Below are 22,133 nucleotides of genomic sequence, written 5' to 3' on the forward strand. Positions count from 1 at the left end.
TGTGTGTGTGTGTGTGTGTGTACTCTATTGCTCTGATAAAGGATTTGTTTGAAAGCTAACAATTTTCTCCGTCTTTTTCATGTACTTGTTGACAGTGCCCAACAATTCAGTGAGTTTTTACTTTACTACTCCTATACCTGTATTCCACTATAGACTTTCCATCATAATACTAATACAAAAACTTCTTAGGAGTCTAAGGATGGATGTGCTGATGTTTATAATGACTTGATATGTACAGTATGATCCACCACCACAGCCATAGAGAAATATTAAGGTAAGATGATAGAATAATTTCAGAATGCAGCTCACAAGAATGAAAGGAAATGCACCAAGGGCCAAAGAAATAAGCAAGAGCTAAAGAAATAAGCACAAGCTAAAGAAGAGAACACTGAGGAAGCAGGTGCCTTAAAATCAGAAATTTGAGATTCCATACAACAAATCATGATCTGTCAGTTCACCTAGTATAGAAGAATATAGAAAAATAAGGAAGCAAAAACAGGTTAAAGCAGATCAGTCAACTGGCAAATCTGATAGAACTATGGCCTAGGAGATTCATTAATGGGACAAATCAGTAGTGCTAAGCAAGAAATGCACAGTATAAAGCCAAAATGAAACTGGGAGGGGGGGAGGGGGGGGGGGGGAAGGAGTTAGGACTGAAAGGCACACACTACAATTTTCAGCGTGATAGTCATCATAGAAACATAAATAAGAAACACACACATTTGGAAAGCAAGATGAGACTATCCTACTTGTTCTTATAGGTACAAGTCCTGATGTCAATATTATTTTTTCCCCCTTTCTGATATACACTCCTGGAAATTGAAATAAGAACACCGTGAATTCATTGTCCCAGGGAGGGGAAACTTTATTGACACATTCCTGGGGTCAGATACATCACATGATCACACTGACAGAACCACAGGCACATAGACATAGGCAACAGAGCATGCACAATGTCGGCACTAGTACAGTGTATATCCACCTTTCGCAGCAATGCAGGCTGCTATTCTCCCATGGAGACGATCGTAGAGATGCTGGATGTAGTCCTGTGGAACGGCTTGCCATGCCATTTCCACCTGGCGCCTCAGTTGGACCAGTGTTCGTGCTGGACGTGCAGACTGCGTGAGACGACGCTTCATCCAGTCCCAAACATGCTCAATGGGGGACAGATCCGGAGATCTTGCTGGCCAGGGTAGTTGACTTACACCTTCTAGAGCACGTTGGGTGGCACGGGATACATGCGGACGTGCATTGTCCTGTTGGAACAGCAAGTTCCCTTACCGGTCTAGGAATGGTAGAACGATGGGTTCGATGACGGTTTGGATGTACCGTGCACTATTCAGTGTCCCCTCGACGATCACCAGCGGTGTACGGCCAGTGTAGGAGATCACTCCCCACACCATGATGCCGGGTGTTGGCCCTGTGTGCCTCGGTTGTATGCAGTCCTGATTGTGGAGCTCACCCGCACGGCGCCAAACACGCATACGACCATCATTGGCACCAAGGCAGAAGCGACTCTCATCGCTGAAGACGACACGTCTCCATTCCTCCCTCCATTCACGCCTGTCGCGACACCACTGGAGGCGGGCTGCATGATGTTGGGGCGTGAGCGGAAGACGGCCTAACGGTGTGCGGGACCGTAGCCCAGCTTCATGGAGACGGTTGCGAATGGTCCTCGCCGATACCCCACGAGCAACAGTGTCCCTAATTTGCTGGGAAGTGGCGGTGCGGTCCCCTACGGCACTGCGTAGGATCCTACAGTCTTGGCGTGCATCCGTGCGTCGCTGCGGTCCGGTCCCAGGTCGACGGGCACGTGCACCTTCCGCCGACCACTGGCGACAACATCGATGTACTGTGGAGACCTCACGCCCCACGTGTTGAGCAATTCGGCGGTACGTCCACCCGGCCTCCTGCATGCCCACTATACGCCCTCGCTCAAAGTCCGTCAACTGCACATACGGTTCACGTCCACGCTGTCGCGGCATGCTACCAGTGTTAAAGACTGCGATGGAGCTCCGTATGCCACAGCAAACTGGCTGACACTGACGGCGGCGGTGCACAAATGCTGCGCAGCTAGCGCCATTCGACGGCCAACACCGCGGTTCCTGGTGTGTCCGCAGTGCCGTGCGTGTGATCATTGCTTGTACAGCCCTCTCGCAGTGTCCGGAGCAAGTATGGTGGGTCTGACACACCGGTGTCAATGTGTTCTTTTTTCCATTTCCAGGAGTGTATTTTTGTTAATAATACACATAAAAACTTTAATAAACATTCACAAAAACAATGGGTACAATAGTTACACAAAAAATCCAATTTCTTATTCAAGCAGGGATTCATAAAACTTTTATTACAAAGTAATACAACACATTTTGTACTGAAAGCAGGTTGGTTTTATTTGGGATTCCAGTACACCCTATTATTCGTCACTGTTTTGGCTAAAAAACCCTATTTTTCAATATAATCTCCATCCAATCCAATAGCCTTACGCCACATTACTGGTAGGATCTGCTTGCTTGCACAGTACCACTCTACTGGCTGATATTGGAAGCAATTATTATCCATACTGTACTCAAAGTCCAAGAACTTGATAATTACTGGTGACTTTAATGTTGATTTCCTAAATGAGAGCAATAGTAAAGCTGATTTAGTACATTTAATGGAGTCTTACAATCTGATGGCAATAGTACATTTCCCAACTAGGGTTACTGTTAACAGTAAAAGTCTGATAGATAATATAATTATAGGTAAGTCTAAACGCTATGAGATCACTGTACATACAATCCTTGGCCTTTCTGATCATGGTGGTCAATTGCTTAGGCTCAATTACATCAGTGTGTGCAAGAGTTTTGAGCATTCTTGGAAATCTTTTAGGATAATAAATGAACAGGGCCTTAAAAAATTCGATGATAGCCTAAGAGAGATAGATTGGAGACCAGTTTATAGGGAAACAGATTTAAACAAAAAGTACAATTCATTTTTAAATGAATATATGTCTGTATTTGAGTCCATCTTTCCCAAAAATGTAGTTAGAAATAGTCATATAGGCAATGCCAAGAAGTCTTGGATCACTACAGGGATAATAACATCTTGTAGAACAAAGAGGATGTTATACAGTTCTCTCAGGACTTGTAATGATCCAAAGAAACGACAACACTACAAACTTTACCGTAGCATTCTCAAGAAGGTTATAAATAAATCTAAATGTGCATAAAATCAGAAATTGAAAGCTCAGAATATAAAATTAAAACTATAAGGAATGTAATAAAGAGGGAAACTGGCAGGACAACAGGGAACATGTCTCAGGTAGAAATTAAAATAGGGGACAGTATCATAAAGAAACCTGAGTTGGTTTCAGAAATATTTAATAACCACTTTTTGAGAGCAGCAGAGAAGACAGGCTGTAATGGTTCTATGGAAGAATCATTGTCCCTCCTACAGAAAGCTATTAGCAACAGAATCCCACAGTTATCTTTACCTCCAGTTACTGTAAGCGAAGTCATAAGAGTAATTAGATCATTAAAAAATAAAAATTCTGCTGGTGTGGACAATATTTCTGGTAAAATACTGAAACACTGTTATAAATTTGTTAGTCCCGTCTTATGCAACATATACAATACATCCCTACAAGAAGGGATTGTCCCTGACAGACTAAAGTTGGCTGTAGTGATTCCTCTCTTTAAAAAAAAGGTGATAAAAGCATTGTTACAAACTATCGCCCAATATCCCTATTAACTACCTTCTCGAAAATTCTTGAAAAACTCATGCACAGAAGGATTGTTGACCATCTCAACTTCCACAGTATCTTAAGCAAAAATCAATTTGGTTTTCGTGCCGGTCTTTGTACTGAACAGGCAATATTCTCTTTCAGCAACCAAGTTCTGGAAGCCATTAACAAAAAAATGTCTCCAGTGGGTATTTTTTGTGATCTTACGAAAGCCTTTGACTGTGTAAACCACCAAATTCTTTTGAAAAAGGCAGAATACTATGGTTTAGGTGGTACTGTTGGCTTGTGGCTACAATCATATCTACAGGATCAGAAGCAGACTGTAATGCTAAATGGCTCTTATGGAGAACCTGCCTCGTCTGAATGGGGCATGATAACGTGTGGTGTGCCTCAAGGCTCCGTTTTGGGCCCACTGCTTTTCCTCATCTTTATTAATGATCTTCCTCTTTTTTCTGAGACAAACAGCACCACAATTCTAATTGATGATCTGATGATACCACAATTCTAATTGATGATCTGATTGATCACGATCTTGAACAAACTACAAATACTGTTTTTAATGACATCTTAAATTGATTCGCCTCAAATGGTCTCTCACTCAATGCAGATAAAACTCATTATATGAGGTTCCATACATCACAAAGTAATCTTGATGAAATTAACATAAAATGTAGAGATCAACCAATGCAGAAAGTTGAAGATACAAAATTCCTGGGTGCTTACATAGACAGCAAATAATTGGTCAGTTCACATTCTTCATCTATGTAAAAAACTTAGCTCGGCAACATTTGCATTACGGGTAATTTCTTCAGTGGCTGAAGTTAACACCTTTAAGGTTGCCTCCTTTGGCTACTTCCACTCATTGATGTCATATGCTACCATATTCTGGGGGTACCAACCAATTGCAAAAAAAGTTTTCACCATCCAGAAAAAAGCAATCAGAATAATGTGTGGGGTCCATCAAAGACACTCTTGCAGGCACTTGTTTCGGAAGATAGGTATCCTAACAACTGCCTCCCAGTATATTTTTTCCTTGCTGACCTCCGTGTGCAAAAATTATTCTATCTACCAAGACAACAGTAAATTCCATGGCTATAACACCAGAAACAAAAACAATCTACATTTCGAAATGAAACGTCTCACTCTGGTACCAAAAGGAGTTTACTACTCCAGCATTAAGCTGTTCAATGCTCTACCACTACATATCAAATGTGTTCATACAGAACTGCCAAAATTTAAACAAGTTCTCAAAGATTGCCTGACAGAGAAATCTTTTATACTGTGGATGGATATCTGAAAGAAAATGTATACCATCACTAAACTTATTGTGTCTAGAAGTAGTTCAATTGATTTTATTGTGCATTTGAGCATTAGCACACTTTTTGTAACAACAAATTGGCTGTACCTGTATTTACTCTTGTAGGCCTAATATCTGATTTAACTTTGTGCTCTTATCTTTAACCTTTATTTGAAACTCCTTTTTCTGTTAAATGGTTGTTATGTTATCTAGCTGACATTGTATCTACTACTGTATTTATAGTATGTCTTACTTAAACTATGTACATTTTGGCATTGAATAGCCCTTGTATTTATTGTAAGTTTCAATTGAACCCTGTACAATTTGACACGTTCCATATCCTCGTGATTGACTCACTAACTGGATCTACGGAACATGAAATAAATAAATAAATAAATGTCTTGCTTCATCAATGGCCCTCTCCACCTTCACATATTGCTTCCCGTAGGATGCATCCTTCATTGGGCCAAACTGGTGGAATTTGGAATGTATGAGATCCAAGCTGCGGGGTGGATGAGGAAGAACAGTCCAATGAAGTTTGTGAGCTGCTCCTGGGTGCACAGACCCTTGTGAGGCCTTCCATTGTCATGGAAAAGGAGAAGTTAGTTTGCATCTTTGTGACAACAAACATGCTGAAGTTGCTTCTTCAATTTCCTGAGGGTACCAAAATACACTTCAGAGTTGATCATTGCACCACGAGGAAGCACATCAGACAGAATAACCCCTTCCAAGTCCCAGAAGAGTCGCCATGACTTTACCAGCTGAGGTTGCAGTTCTGAACTTTTTCTTCAAAGGAGAAGTGATGTGGTGCCACTCCATGGATTGCGGTTTTGTTTCTGCTTCAAAGTGATGAACCAATGTTTCATCGCCTGTGATGATGTTCGACAAAAAATAACCACAATCAGCCTCATAATGCACAAGCAAGTCTGTACGGATGGTCCTTCATGGCTCCTTATGATCTACCGTTAGTTGTCAAGGAAGCCAGTGGGCACACACCTTTGAGCATCCCCGCTGGTGGATGAGTTTATCAGCCCTACCAACAGGGACATCCTGTTGTGCAGCAAGGTGTTTGATTGTGATCTGTCAATCACCTTGAAGAAAGTGTCCGCTTGTTCGAACATTGCAGGAGTCAAAGCTGTGTGTGGCCAGCTGGCACGTGGGAAGATCGGACAGGTTTCTGTGACCTAGTTGTGATGATGACAGACGGCTCACCTAATGACTCACCATTCTTTTGTTCACTCCCATGTCTCTCCGTAGACATTGTGCAAACACTCATAAATACCTGTGATGCCCTGGTTTTCCACTGTCAAAAGAAACTCAATGACATCTCTCTGCCTGGAACATACCTCCGTTACAGAAACCATTTTGAAGACAACATATAGCACCATCACTAATCAGAACTTTATGAAACTATAGTAGTTGAAGCAGGAATACTCCATGATGTCTCACAATACATTTTGCATTTTGTCAACAAAAACTGGCCTACAAAAGAAGTGTTACATTCCTTATTGAACACACTCACATTTCCTGATTACCAGTGACTACAGTATGGTTAGATTATACGGAAATATTTTACTTAAAGAAATATTAGTGATTTACTGTAGATGTAAACCAAGGGAAGGTGATACGTTTGATGATATAAACAAAGTTTGTTTCTAGATGGGTGCAGCTCATTTAAAAGCTGTTACTCTCCTCTACATTTTTTCAGAGGACATCATATTTCAAAATGTTTGTTTTCTGTGGTGCTAAAATCTTAAAAGTAATTATTTCCAGAATTTAGTACCACAGTTTTATAGTCCCGATTTTTCTGTTTCCAAATATGCAAATTTTTACTAAAATAACTGTGTAGTCTACAAACTATTCCAATCAGAAAATTTCACTTCCTCAAGACTTTTTGAACTTTGGAAATCCACTTTAACAGTGAACTGATATCCTTAAAACAGTACTGATAATTTTGCTATTTTCTAATTATAAAGCTATTAGGCAAACCAACTTAAGTCACTGCCTATTGCATCTTCCTCTTTTGAAATTATTTTAATTTTTTTATATGGTGTGCAGATTAATAACATTTTTGTTTTACATTTTGGTATTTCAGTTGCTATGCATTTGTTTATTGATTCTCTTTTTTTATTTGCAGTTCACTATTGCTATTTCAGTTAACATATTGTCATTTGGAGATAGTTAGGGGAGCTGCGGACACTAGAAAATGGAGTACTAAGTGAAGAAATAGGAGGGGGGCAAGATGGAGGGAGGGGGGCGAGATGGAGGAAGGGAGGGAGAGAGTGGAACAGTGGTGGAAGAAGGCAGTACATCATCTGGGCGGGGAAGGGGTGATGTGACAGTGACAGAAGAGAATAGGGAAAAGGTAATGTGAAGCAGTGGGAATCAGGTTAGTGAAGGTTTAGGTTAGGACTGTTAAGACTGTATGCAGAAGAGTGAATTCCCACTTCGTAGCTCAGGAAAACTTGTGCTGGAAGAGATCATACAAATAACACATGTAGTGAAGCAGTCATTATAGTAAATTGTGTTATGGTGTGCACAATGTTCAGCAACTGGAAGGTTTAAGTTTGTAGTTAGCCACAGTTGGGCAGTGGTCATTCTGGTGAATAAACATTTGGTTACCTGCTGTGCCCACACAAAATGTGACACAGTAATTGCAGCACAGCTGACATACAACATTAATCCTTTCACAGGTGGCCCTCCCTTTTATAGGATAGGAAATGCTGACTAGACTTGGCAGGAGATAGCAGGTGTGTGTATGGGGGCAGGTCCTGTACCTGTATTGTCCAGAACAGAATGATCCATGGGGCGCAGGAATGGCATTGGGATGGACAGAGCACAATGACACGTAGTGAACACCCTGCTGAAGATGTGGTTGAGCTTTTCAAGGCCAGGATGATAGTGGGTGATCACAATAGAGCTGGTTGGTGGCTGATTAACAGGTTTACTTGTGTCAGAGGAGGAGATGGCAAGGGAGATTTGTTTATGGATGAGCTATAGAGGACACTGCCTGTCAATAAAGAATCTGGTAATGTTATCAGTATATTTCAACAACTATCACTTGCCACTTCAATGCAGCATACATGCATGGTCAGACTCTAAGGAAAAGCCTTATTGGCATAGAATGCATGACAGCTGTCAAAGTGGAGGTATTGCTGGTGGCTGGTGCACTTGACACTAAGAGATATATTTATGGAGCCATCTGAGAGGAAGATATTGACATCCAGGAAGGTGACTTGCTGAGTTGAGAAGGACCAGGTGAAGCAGACTTGGGAGTAGGTGTTGAGGTCATGAAGGAAAGAGCAAAGGTTTTCCTAGTCATTAGCCCATATAATGAAAGCAAGGGGACACTACAGCTGTAATTTTTCCCGAAGGCATGCAGCTTTACTGTATGATTAAATGATGATGGCGTCCTCTTGGGTAAAATATTCTGGAGGTAAACTAGTCCCCCATTTGGATCTCCGGGCCGGGACTACTCAAGTGGACATTGTTTTCAGGAGAAAGAAAACTGGCGTTCTATGGATCGGAGCATGGAATGTCAGATCCCTTAATCGGGCAGGTAGGTTAGAAAATTTAAAAAAGGAAATGGATAGGTTAAAGTTAGGTATAGTGGGAATTAGTGAAGTTCGGTGGCAGGAGGAACAAGACTTTTGGTCAGCTGAATACAGGGTTATAAATACAAAATCAAATAGGGGTAATGCAGGAGTAGGTTTAACAATGAATTAAAAAAATAGGAGTGCAGGTAAGCTTCTACAAACAGCATATTGAACGCATTATTGTCGCCAAGATAGGCACGAAGCCCACGCCTACTACAGTAGTACAAGTTTATATGCCAACTAGCTCTGCAGATGAAGAAATTGATGATGAGATAAAAGAAATTATTCAGGCAGTGAAGGGAGACGAAAATTTAATAGTCATGGGTTACTGGAATTCGAGAGTAGGAAAAGGGAGAGAAGGAAACATAGTGGGTGAATATGGATTGGGGGAGAGAAATGAAAGGTAAAGCCGCCTGGTAGAATTTTGCACAGAATATAACTTAATCATAGCTAACACTTGGTTCAAGAATCATGAAAGAAGGCTGTATACATGGAAAAACCCTGGAGATACTAGAGGTTTCAGATAGATTATATAATGGTAAGACAGAGATTTAGGAACCAGGTATTAAATTGTAAGACATTTTCAGGGGCAGATGTGGAGTCTGACCACAATCTAGATTAATGTAGATTAAAACTGAAGAAACTGCAAAAAGGTGGGAATTTAAGGACATGGGACCTGAATAAACTGAAAGAACCAGAGGTTGTAAAGAGTTTCAGGGAGACCATAAGGGGACAATTGACGGGAATGGGGGAAAGAAATACAGTAGAAGAAGAATGGGTAGCTTTGAGGAATGAAATAGTGAAGGCAGCAGAGGATCAAGTAGGTAAAAAGACGAGGGCTAGTAGAAATCCTTGGTTAACAGAAGAGACATTGAAAATACAAAAATGCAGTAAGTGAAGCAGGCAAAAAGGAATACAAATGTCTCAAAAATGAGATTGACAGGAAGTGCAAAATGGCTAAGCAGGGATGGCTAGAGGACAAATGTAAGGATGTAGAGGCTTATCTCACGAGGGGTAAGGTAGATACTCCATACAGGAAAATTAAAGAGACCTTTTGAGAAAAGAGAACCACTTGTATGAATATCAAGAGCTCAGCTGGAAACCCAGTTCTAAGCAAAGAAGGGAAAGCAGTAAGGTGGAAGGAGTATATAGAGGGTCTATACAGGGGCGATGTTCTTGAGGACAATATTATGAAAGTGGAAGAGGAGGTAGATGAATATGAAATGGGACATACGATACTGCGTGAAGAGTTTGACAGAGCACTGAAAGATCTAAGTCGAAACAAGGCCCCGGGAGTAGACAACATTCCATTAGAACTACTGACAGCCTTGGGAGAGCCAGTCCTGACAAAACTCTACCATCTGGTGAGCAAGATGTATGAGACAGGCAAAATACCCTCAGACTTCAAGAAGAATATAATAATACCAATCCCAAAGAAAGCAGGTTTTGACAGATGTGAAAATTACTGAACTATCAGTTTAATAAGTCACGGCTGCAAAATACTAACGCGAATTCTTTACAGACGAATGGAAAAACTGGTAGAAGCCAACCTCGGGGAAGATCAGTTTGGATTCCGTAGAAATGTTGGAACACGTGAGGCAATACTGACCCTACGACTTATCTTAGAAGAAAGATTAAGGAAAGGCAAACCTACATTTCTAGCATTTGTAGACTTGGAGAAAGCTTTTGACAATGTTAACTGGAATACTCTCTTTCAAATTCTAAAGGTGACAGGGGTAAAATACAGGGAGCAAAAGGCTATTTACAATTTGTACAGAAACCAGATGGCAGTTATAAGAGTCGAGGGACATGAAAGGGAAGCAGTGGTTGGGAAGGGAGTGAGACAGGGTTGTAGCCTCTCCCTGATGCTATTCAATCTGTATATTGAGCGAGCAGTAAAGGAAACAAAAGAACAATTCGGAGTAGGTATCAAAATCCATGGAGAAGAAATAACAACTTTGAGGTTCGCCGATGACATAGTAGTTCTGTCAGAGACAGCAAAGGACTTGGAAGAGCAGTTGAATGGAATGGACAGTGTCTTGAAAGGAAGATATAAGATGAACATCAACAAAAGCAAAATGAGGATAATGGAATGTAGTCGAATTAAGTCGGGTGATGCTGAGGGAATTAGATTAGGAAATGAGACACTTAAAGTAGTAAAGGAGGTTTGCTATTTGGGGAGCAAAATAACTGATGATGGTCGAAGTAGAGAGGATATAAAATGTAGACTGGCAATGGCAAGGAAAGAGTTTGTGAAGAACAGAAATTTGTTAACATTGAGTATTGATTTAAGTTTCAGGAAGTCGTTTCTGAAAGTATTTGTATGGAGTGTAGCCATGTATGGAAGTGAAACATGGACAATAAATAGTTTGGACAAGAAGAGAATAGAAGCTTTCGAAATGTGGTGCTGCAGAAGAATGCTGAAGATTAGATGGGTAGATCACATAACTAATGAGGAGGTATTGAACAGAATTGGGGAGAAGAGGAGTTTGTGGCACAACTTGACAAGAAGAAGGGACCGCTCGGTAGGACATGTTCTGAGGCACCAAGGGATCACAAATTTAGCATTGGAGGGCAGCGTGGAGGGTAAAAATCGTAGAGGGAGACCAAGAGATGAATACACTAAGCAGATTCAGAAGGATGTAGGTTGCAGTAAGTACTGGGAGATGAAGAAGCTTGCACAGGATAGAGTAGCATGGAGAGCTGCATCAAACCAGTCTCATGACTGAAGACCACAACAACAACAACAACAACACAACAACAACAGCAACAATGTATTCACCTAATTTAGATAGCAAAAAAGGTTCCAGCATGACGAAAATTTAGTGTAGTCATGGTGAAATGCATAACGAGCAAGGTAGCATGGTGGTTTGCACACTGGACTTGCATTCGAGAGGATGACTGTTGAAACCCGCATCCGGCTATCCTGGTTTAGGTTTACTGTGATTTCCCCAAATCGCTTCAGGCAAATGCTGGGATGGTTCCTTGAAAGGGCATGGCTGGCTTCCTTCCCCATCCTTAACTAATTCACTAGGACCGATGACATCGCTGTTTCGTCCCCTCCCCCAAATCAATCAACCAACGAAATCCATTTTCATAAACTGTCCATGTATCATCTTAATAATTTGTTGTTGCAGATAACAAAATATATTGTAACCGTTCCAGAACACAATGATACAAATTCCATATTCATAAAGTGAGTAGTTTGACTGTTTGAGGAAGTTGAACAAAATGTAAGATTACATTTATGTTCTGTACGGGACGTGGCAACTCTGTTTTGCACTCCACTCATTCCTGTCACAGAGTCAACACTACAGTAATTTCGAACAGACTATACAGAATATTCTAGTCCATCCCCAAGCCACTACCAATCCCAACCTCTTGTCACAGGGATCACATCCCTATAGCAGACCAAGGTGCAAGATCTGATCAATCCACGCACACAGCACTTCCTACTATAGTCATGTCACAAGCTTATCCTACCCAATCGGAGGCCATGCCACCAGAAAGCAATTATATCATATACCAGCTCTGCTGAAAACACTGCACACCCTTTTATATTGGTATGACTGCCAATCAGCTGTCTACCAGAATGAATGGCCAACACCAAACTACTGTCAAGAACAAATGTGACCAACCTGTAGCAAAACATGCTCAATTCCAATGGCTGCTTCACAACCTGAACGATCTGAATCCTCCTCTCCATCACCAGCTTCTCTGAACCACACAAAGTAAGTTATCCTTAGAACACATCCTACGCTCCCATGATCATCCTGGCCTCAATTTCAGGCAACTTACTACCCCTGCACCCAACAGTTCCCCTTCCTCCATCCCATCACCCCCCCCCCCCCCCCCAGTTCACATCCTCATGTCATCTTCAGCATGTGCCTCTTCCCACCGGCTACAACAATTACACCTACCAGCCCTACGTCTCGCATTCCCAGCTGGCTTCCTTCTGAACCCACCCACCCCTCAACATTAGCACTGTCAGTTTAGCTGGTACTATGTATGGGCATAGGCACACACACATGCTCGTGTGTGTGTGCACTCTAGCTCGTAAAAAGATAATGCCAGAAGCTAGCAAGTTTTCCTTCTTATGTGTGTGCCTATCAACAACTCAAGCTGTTTCTTTTTAGTGAGTGGTCTCCTTTAACCATAAAGTATTTACAATGGAAGTAATAAGAAAAAGTCACAGAATTCAAGCTTATGACAGTAAGAGGAAGAAACTACAAGCAGCCAGAGAGAGACCATGACATGGTACAGAATAGAGCTCCTTCAAATCAATCAAATGGTTTGGTGATCAGAAGCCACTTTCATAGGGTGCTGGAACCTTCAGTCAGCTGAATGCAAGTTTATATAAGCTATAAGCAAATCAGCTGATGGACTGGTAAACTGTCATTTGTTTCATTTTTCAAGAAATTCCAGACGTAGACTACAATCTCGATCCAGATTATATGTTAGTACACTCCAGGGTTGGTTTCTTTTACAAATATCAAATCTTGCAAATATAGTGTAAGGGATATTGTTTTATTAATCTATCATAACTTCACCTTACAAACAGTAGGGACTTGTGACACTAGGGCTTCATAACATTGCCATTCACATTTACTAAGTAAAGGGCAATGTATGTCCCCTTTCTTAGTCAGTTTAATGACCATGAACTTCTTTAAGCACAATGAGACAATTTGTGGAAAACACATCAATGATCAGTGGACACTACGAAAATAACAAATAACTGCTGAAGACATTCACAGTTATCTAAGTATTTCTTTTTGCAAATGTTTGGCTTCAGTCTCTGCAATATAGTGTAGCAAAATGCACATATTCCTCATCTCTTTGTTGCTCTGTAACATATGGACAACAGAGTGGCTCCCTTGGTAAAAGCTCAAAACAACACTGCACATATCCAACAGCTCCCACTAATATCCCATACTCAACAAACAGCCCCATTTCACATGCAATAACAGAAAACCAGGTCATCACAAGGATGCAGGCATGTGAAGTGCTTTCCTTTATTTCCATTCTCATACAAAATATTTGCAACAGTGAAGAATCTCCCTGCATATTCTGCCAGCACATCTCCTTTGCACTTTCTTTTTAGAACCATTTGTTAGAGCTAGAACGTCGACAGGAAGATTACTTTTTTAATACCAAGGGACAATGAGCACGTGCACTATATGCCAACATGCTAAGGGTTCTGAATATTTATCACATGTTACCTCAGCAAATGTAAAGTACATTTACAAATGTTAGTTGTAGAAACAGTTTCTCCCCGTTTCCAAAGGAAAAAAAAGATAGAATCAGGTTCTATAGTTCTTTCTCAAAAGAAGGCTACTTTCGATTACTTCAAAATACAGTATGATCATTCACATATACATAGTGTGTCCCAGATCCGTTAGGACTATGGGTGTTAAAAATTAAAGTGATGGCTTATGTTCACAAAATCATTGTATTTATTCAAAATAGTCTCCCTCTAGTCACTACACAACTGAAATCATCTTAAAATATTTTGAAATAGTCACTGTGTGGAAATGCATTTAGTAATGCAGTACAATATTCTTGGATGTCCTTTAACTGCCCAGTAACAGTAGCCTTTCATTGCCAACTTCAATTATGGAACAACCAGAAGTCAGCTGGGGCCAAATACAACGGGTGATTCAGGACTGTGTCCATTTGCTGGCCAAAAACTTGCACTCGATCTTCGCTTTGTAGGCTGAGACATTGTCATGGTGGAGTTACCAGGAACCCACCTCTTGGGATTCGCGACAAATTCAATGAATTCTCATTCACAAATCGTGGAGAACACTGAGATAACATTCAGAATTAATGGTTTGTCCTTCTGGTACAAACTCTTGCAAATGATTCCTTTGGTATCAAAGGAAAACTTTTAGTGTCTTCACAAAACTCTTCTGCAAGTGCACTTTCTTTGGTTTCTACTTATGTGGGCTTGTATTGGAAACACCATGTCTCATCGCCAGTTATAATCGATTTCATAAAATCAGTGGCACTTTGGGCTGCCTGTAACAGGCCTTTGCAGTTGTGGACTCTGCCATGTTTTTCATCATTTGAAACTGCGTGCACACGAACCACACAGTTTCCTTTTGCCCAGATCTTCAATCAAAATTCCATGCATACTAGTTTTTGGTATTCTTGACAGCTTGTCAGTGAATAGTGCACAAATACATCTACCTGATGCAATGAATACAGCAACTTTTTGCACATTTTCGTCTGTGAGACTTGTTCATGGCTTTGATGCTCATGGCGCGGCCTTTATTTGCTCCCTGCAATCATGAAATACTGCATACCACTGAAAAACATTTGAATGGCTTAAACAATCACTACCATTAACACTTTTTATCATATCCAATGTTTCATTGCCTCATTTGCATAACTTAAACAAAAATGATGTTGCCTTGCTGCTCCACTGTCATTTTCCAAGTAGTGTCGGATAAGTATTGTTATATTCACGGCCAGAACACCTGCTGCAGCGATGCTAAGTCCTTGGCCTACTACATGGCTGATGTTGAAATTTCCAAGGATCATAACACCTCAATTCACCACAAGAGAGCATTGCAGTTTGGAATGTCACACAAGCAGTTCTAATGGAACTAGAACACACTATGTATGCTTACATTACAGAATTTCTCTCATTACAATGTACCTGGACTCTGCCATCATAGCTGATGCTTGAATTAAAAGTTGTGTCTGATGATCTGTATTGTATGCTCTTGCATATGCAACATTGTCAAGTACGTCGCTTCCAGATAACTTATATCGTTCTGAAACTGCAAGTAAACGCTCAGGTCGGAATGTACCTTCAGTATCAATGTACAAGCACTTGCCCTCTCCTCCACTTTGATCTATAGGAAGCTGCAAAGAGAATTGGGAAATATAAATGGCCAAGGCTGCAAGTAATCTAATGGTTCTCAAATGAATAAGAGTTTCCTTAAACAAGTAAACACCAATACTAGAGCATTTTATTTTAAAAAGTGTAATGTAAGCAAAAATTATGTGAAACTATGAATTATTCACTTTATAATTTACAAAATTTATTTAGGCAATTCTTTATATTCACTGAGGCTTAGACATCTGTTACTACTCACCTGACATGTAACAGCTAATGTGTGACAAATTTGTGTTTTACCAGTTCGAAATTCACCAAATATTTCAGTGATGGAGCCTGTTTCTATTCCCCCACCAAGCAACTTATCTAGTTCCTTTGAACCAGTTGTAAGCTGTATTATTTCTGAACGTTTCTGATGAAACTCAGTTGCTGTTGTAAAGCCCATTGGTACTAGCTTAGAAGCTTCCAGCTGCAATATGCCAGTTTAATGGATTAATAACAAGGTATGAGTTTTGCAGATGGAGATATGCAACAGTTGTTTCACAAGAAAATAAAATTACAGCTCTTATCATCTAGGTGATTCATTATGATTGTTACCAACTCATACTCATTTTAAGGGCATTTGGAGGTTCACTTCTATGGAGATTTAATTCGCACGTGAACCGCTGCATTTTTTGTGTTGACCTGAAATGAAGAATCGCTTACCGCCCTCACTGACCACTTGCAGTGGCAATTTTAAAATAACACACAGTTTTACTCATCTAGATCTCAACATCCTGCCAAGCAACTTCAAATTGCTGATCAGCAGCAAATATTTCAATACTTACGTCACCTCACTGTGTTTCGCTCATTGATCTTCAGATGAAATGACACTAATTAAAAACAATTAATAGTTTTTCATAGTATAGTATACAAGGTCAGTTGAAACTATCAGCTATGTAAAAGACCTCTTCAATATACAGGGTGCCCCGAAATATTCAGGGATGTGACAGGAATGATCACTCGAAGCACAAATGTCTAGTAAACGTGGGCTCTAATATGTATACCTTAAGAGCTAGAGCACTACTTCATCTTTGGTACTGTGAATGGACCAAGACAAAAAAAAAGACCATTAAACATGGACTCTAAAGTTCGTACATTAAAGAGCTGTGAGCATTTGTTGATCTTTGACACTGTGAAACTCATCTCTTCTGTTGAACAAATGTGAATAGCTCTTAAGGCATGCGTTTTAAAGCCCATGTTTACAAGACTTTTTGTTTCGTGTTTTAGTCCACATTACTTCCTACTAAAATACGGAAAGCAAAGAGCTTGCAATACAAGAGATTTGTTTCACAGTATCAAAGATCATTCCTAACATATCCCTGAATAATGATCATTCCTCCTGGGACACACTGAACATTCCTGTATTTTACATTCACTTGAAAGCAGGTAGCAACCAACACCCAAGCTGTTAAATGATAGTAGTCAAATTGAACTGCCTCATATATGGGTCATCAGAAAGATCTTGGTACCAATTATGAACAAAATATTAATTGCACATAGCTCACTTCAATCTATGTTTCTTTCAAAGTACCCCCCCCCCCCCTCTCCTCCATCCACACATGTGAGTATATATCCACACAATTCTTCAAAACACCACAGTAATCATAAACAGAAGATACCTGTAGCTTCCACATCACATTTTCTGTGAAAAAAGAGACTATCTACCCCGCCCCCTTTTTTTCACAAATGTTAATTACTAGATTAAAAAAACAGTTTTAGATGTCTAATGTAATATACTCATTTCTTTTTTTCACTAGATTGATAGCGATGTTTTGCTGAAATTTATGTTGGCAATAAATTCTTACTAAAGGCGTTGGTGGACCTATACCCATGATGCACATATTTTCTATAACTGCTTCTTATCCATTTACTTGAATAACATATTTGAAAATGGCAGCAGTATTTTATTTGGATACAAAACATGGGATAGCTCTGCAAAAATCATGATTCCTCATACATACTTATTTATAAATAGAATATTAGTTTTGAACGTAACAATTAAATTGTGGAGGCAGCAGTCAGGAATTAGCCTTATTATGGATTCAGAAGTGTACAACACAATATACAGTCAAAATCCAATGCAATATAACATGCACATGTGATAGACCGACTCGGGCTGCATTATTGCTGAATGTTTACTGGCTGATTACATGATTTAACAACTACAATGTTTCTGCAAGAGGTGAAAATGGGCAAGCACCACATCAAGTGTTGTCCTTACAATTTCTATGAAATCTTCACAAAACTGCTTATGCCATTTGAATGCTTGTAATTTTTTTCACTGTATCATCATTCATTTCCATTGTGACAAACAAGTATGTATGCTTGGTTGATTTCTTAAGCCAACATCATGCAAATTGTGTCTGAACTAGTGCTAGTTACTTAACAAGATCTAGTCTTAAAATGAGTGTTGTCAGAAGAATATTCCTATTGACAATAAGTTGTCAGAAACTGTACATTGACTCCAGGTACAATTTTCACTCTACTACACTATGTGTTCAAAAGTATCTGGACACCTGGCTGAAAATGACTTACAAGTTCGTGGCATCCTCCATCGGTAATGCTGGAATTCAATACAGTGTTGGCCCACCCTTAGCCTTGATGACAGCTTTCTTGGGGAATGGCAGCCCATTCTTCACAGAGTACTGCACTGAGGAGAGGTATCGATGTCGGTCGGTGAGGCTTGGCACGAAGTCGGCATTCCAAAACATCCCAAAGGTGTTCTATAGGATTCATGTCAGGACTCTGCGCAGGCCAGTCCATTACAGGGATGTTACTGTCATGTAACCACTCTGCCACAGGCCAGGCATTACGAACAGGTTCTCAAATGCGTTGAAAGATGCGATCGCAATCTCGTAATTGCTCTTCAACAGAGGGAAGCAAGAAGGTGCTTGAAACATCAGTGTAGACCAGTGCTGTGATAGTGCCATGCAAATTAACAAGAGATGCAAGCCCCCTCCATGAAAAACATGACCACACCATAACACCACCGCCTCCGAATTTTACTGTTGGCACTATGTACACTGGCAGATGACGTTCACCGGGCATTCACCATACCCATACTCTGCCATCAGATCACCACATTGTGTACTGTGATTCATCACTCAAAACAACATTTTTACACTGTTCAGTCGTCCAATGTTTACGCTCCTTACACCAAGCGAGGCCTCGTTTGGCATTTACCAGCATGACGTGTGGCTTACGAGCAGCCGCTCGACCATGAAATCCAAGTTTTCTCACCTCCTGCCTAACTGTCATAGTACTTGCAGTGGATCCTGATGCAGTTTGGAATTCCTGTGTGATGGTCTCAATAGATGTCTGCCTATTACGCATTACTATCCTCTTCAACTGTCGGCGGTCTCTGTCAGTCAACAGATGATGTTGGCCTGTATGCATTTGTGCTGTATGTGCCCCTTCACGTTTCCACTTCACTATCACATCGAAAACAGTGGACCTAGGGATGTTTAGGAGTGTGGAAATCTATCGTACAGACGTATGACACAAATGGCACCCAATCATGCTCGAAGTCTGTGAGTTCCACGAAGCGCCCCATTCTGCTCTCTCACAATGTCTAATTACTACTGAGGTCGCTGATATGGAGTACCTGGCAGTAGGTGTCAGAACAATGCACCTAATATGAAAAACGTATGTTTTTGGGGGTGTCCAGATACTTTTTATCACTTAGTGTATGTATAAGTGAACATTTCTGTGGCAAAGATGTTACAGTACAGAATAAATGTAATAGTACTAAACCATCAGTATTTAAAACAACTGCAATGAAAACAACAGAACTACATACCAATAATTTATCAGCTTTAGCTTCACTTATGCCTTTAATTGCTAGCAGCTGTTTCTTAGGAGCAAATGCCACAGCTTCAACTGTATGAAATCCAGCTTCTTCCAGTTTTTTGACATCTGCAGCACTGATCCCATGTGCCTGTCAATTCAAGAATGATACCAATAATTGTCTTCCAGTAATAACAATGCTATGAATTTGCATAAATTATTATTTACCACGCACAAGAAGTGCTAAGCAACAGACAGGTAAATGTAAAAGTAGACTGTTGGTTATAATAAGCTATTCGACAAAGTCCTTCATCATATGAAGAAACACAGACACACGCAAACTCATATATGCATAATTCACATATACATGGCGACCGCAAATTTCAGGTGCTGATACCCCACTGGGGTGAGTAGCAATCTCGGCTTGGGTAGCTAGCGGAGATACAGAACACATGTGGGCCGAGTAGGTGGAGGAAAGGCTGATATTACACTATCATATTTCGTTGTCAAAGTTGATACGTCAAACATTTATATCAAAGAAATTTGACAGTGTTATGGGGAACTATGTCAAATCTCAACTTTTGTCAAAGAAATATGATCAAATCTAGAGTCTCGCCATAGATTTGATCATAAAAGTCAATTGTCTTCTGTTCACTGCAATGTGAAATGTAATCGCTTGACGTGCTGGCATCACTATATCTGTTTGATGTATCTGTAGTGTGTCTGTAAATGTGGCTTCAGAGTTGGTGTGTTTCTTCAACTCTCCTCAATACCCTTTTCTCGACTAGGGTGAAGATGGAGGGTGAAAAAGGGGCACAAAGCATGCTATTAATTGTGTGGTGATAGGCGGGTGGAATAAGCTACAGACGATTTCATATTTACAATCACAGCTACAGCCATCCATCTCCACATCTGGAAACATCCAGCCAGCTTTTCAGCAAGCCAGGATATAAGATGTGGCCATAATCTAAAAATTAAAAAAAAAATTCTTAGTTTTCCATTCCATTTTGTCTATTTTTGAACTCTGGATCTCCCAAGTTAAAAAGTACTTCATCTGTTTCATCTTCCTATTAATTTTGTTATTGTTGGAACACTAATTTTATTAATTAAATTATTTAAAAATAAAAATAGTTCTTATTGCCCATATAGTGTACTAAACATTTATTTAACCTTCAGATATTCTCCCTTCAGTGCTTTGTAAATCGCTTTAAACGTTTCTGGAATTATTTTGGTTACTGTACACTGTGGTATTCGAGTGCTGTATTGTAAATTAGAGGATGTCTCTCCTGTTTTGAGAAACTGCAGTATTTTGGTAAGCCTGTCTTCTGCACATATAGCATTTCTCAAGTGAGTATTCTGTTTTGTAACATGAGAAGCCACTTTACTGAGAAAATACCGAAATGCATTCCCATCCATTCGTAAGTAATTTATATAAGACTTGATGTCCTCCACTTGCAGCTCTCTGAACAAATTTTGTTGAATGGTATTATTATCTCGACATTACCCATGGCTTCACCCTAGTATGTTTCCTTTCTCTTTTCTGCTTTTTCTTTCAAATGCACAAACAGTGCAACTGTGGTACAAGCAACTGCAGTTAAAAGCAACTGCAGCACATAATAACAACAAGTAGTTATTGTCTGCCATCTTGAAATTAGACGAAAATTATGACAGCAGTGTAATACATCTTTTTAATGCCACATCAAAGCTTTTTGTCAAAGAAATTTGATGAATATTTGATCATGATCCTGTGTCAAAAAATGTTATACTGTAGTGTAATACCAGCCATAGCAAGGTAAGGGTGATAGGAAGATAAAAGACACTGGAGGACAGAAGGGGTGTGTGTGTGGGGGGGGGGGGGGGGGGGGTGTCTGGATTGGAAGCAGGATAGAGGCAGTTGGGGGGAAGGGGGTGGGGGAGAACTTGTGAAGATGAGGTAAGAATCTAGATTACACAAGCTGTGGGTCAGTCATTAAGTCAAACACACAATGTTGTGCACCATGTTTGGTAACTCAGTGGTACAGCTGTCTCTTGGGCACAGTTTGGCAGTGGCCATTCACGCGGACAGACAACTCATTAGTGGTTGCAGCAGGTCATTGTTCAATACTTTGCACAATAATTCAACTGGGCACCTGCCAGTCATCTTCAGGTGAGCCGTCGAGGACTGGCGAAATGTCCTCCGTTCCACAATACATAGCGTACTGTAACTATTGTGCGCATGCGTTGAAAACATGATAGATGAATCACACTGTCCGCTGGCAGTGCCCTTGCTTGTGGAATAGCAGAACTCAGTCGCCCTCTGCGTTGCTGTTTGCTGCGGCCGTCGACGCACTCTGTCGTCTTTGATTAGAGCAAATCGTGGAGATGATGGAATTCCATGCATTGTCCAGCTGGTAGCCGCTGTAAGGGTTTAACAAATTTTCCGCCAGTCATATTTCTACATATTCTTTAATAATACATCCCAGAAAGACACTGCTGTGGACAAAATCATTGTTTTCTCATACTCCATTGAATGTCCAGTAGAAATACAATGTTCAGCAATAGCGGACTTGCTTGGCTGCAAAAGGCGGGTGTAATGTTGATGTTCAGTGCAGCGTTCTTTCATGGTGCTTGTGATTTGACCTATGAAAGCCATACCACATTGGCACGATATCTTGTAAATTCCGGCCTTTCAAAGTAACAGACTGTCCTTAACTGATCCCACAAGGTCCGCAATCTTCAATGGTGGGCGGAAAACCACTTTTACCTGAAATTTTCAGAGGATTCTTGCTATTTTAAACGAAGTGTTCCCAACAAAAGGAAGAAAAGCTAAAGATTGTTCCGGCATGTTCTCCTCTTTATTCAATTCCT

The 22,133-nt window shown here is 40.4% G+C and overlaps 1 protein-coding gene across 1 annotated transcript in view; it reads right to left on the reverse strand.

Annotated features, from left to right (window-relative positions):
- LOC124625544 (DNA repair protein RAD51 homolog 1) overlaps positions 1–22,133 on the reverse strand; it is a 76,465-nt gene that overhangs the window by 18,957 nt on the left and 35,375 nt on the right. Inside the window, exons 2-4 of the mRNA XM_047149179.1 lie at positions 19,300–19,437; positions 15,718–15,927; positions 15,276–15,484 (exon numbers count right to left, since the gene is read on the reverse strand). Of these exons, the coding sequence (XP_047005135.1) occupies positions 15,276–15,484; positions 15,718–15,927; positions 19,300–19,437 (557 nt within the window). The remainder of the gene's footprint in view (positions 1–15,275; positions 15,485–15,717; positions 15,928–19,299; positions 19,438–22,133) is intronic.

This window comes from Schistocerca americana, chromosome 1 (assembly GCF_021461395.2).
Source record: "Schistocerca americana isolate TAMUIC-IGC-003095 chromosome 1, iqSchAmer2.1, whole genome shotgun sequence".
Lineage (NCBI taxonomy): Eukaryota > Metazoa > Arthropoda > Insecta > Orthoptera > Acrididae > Schistocerca > Schistocerca americana.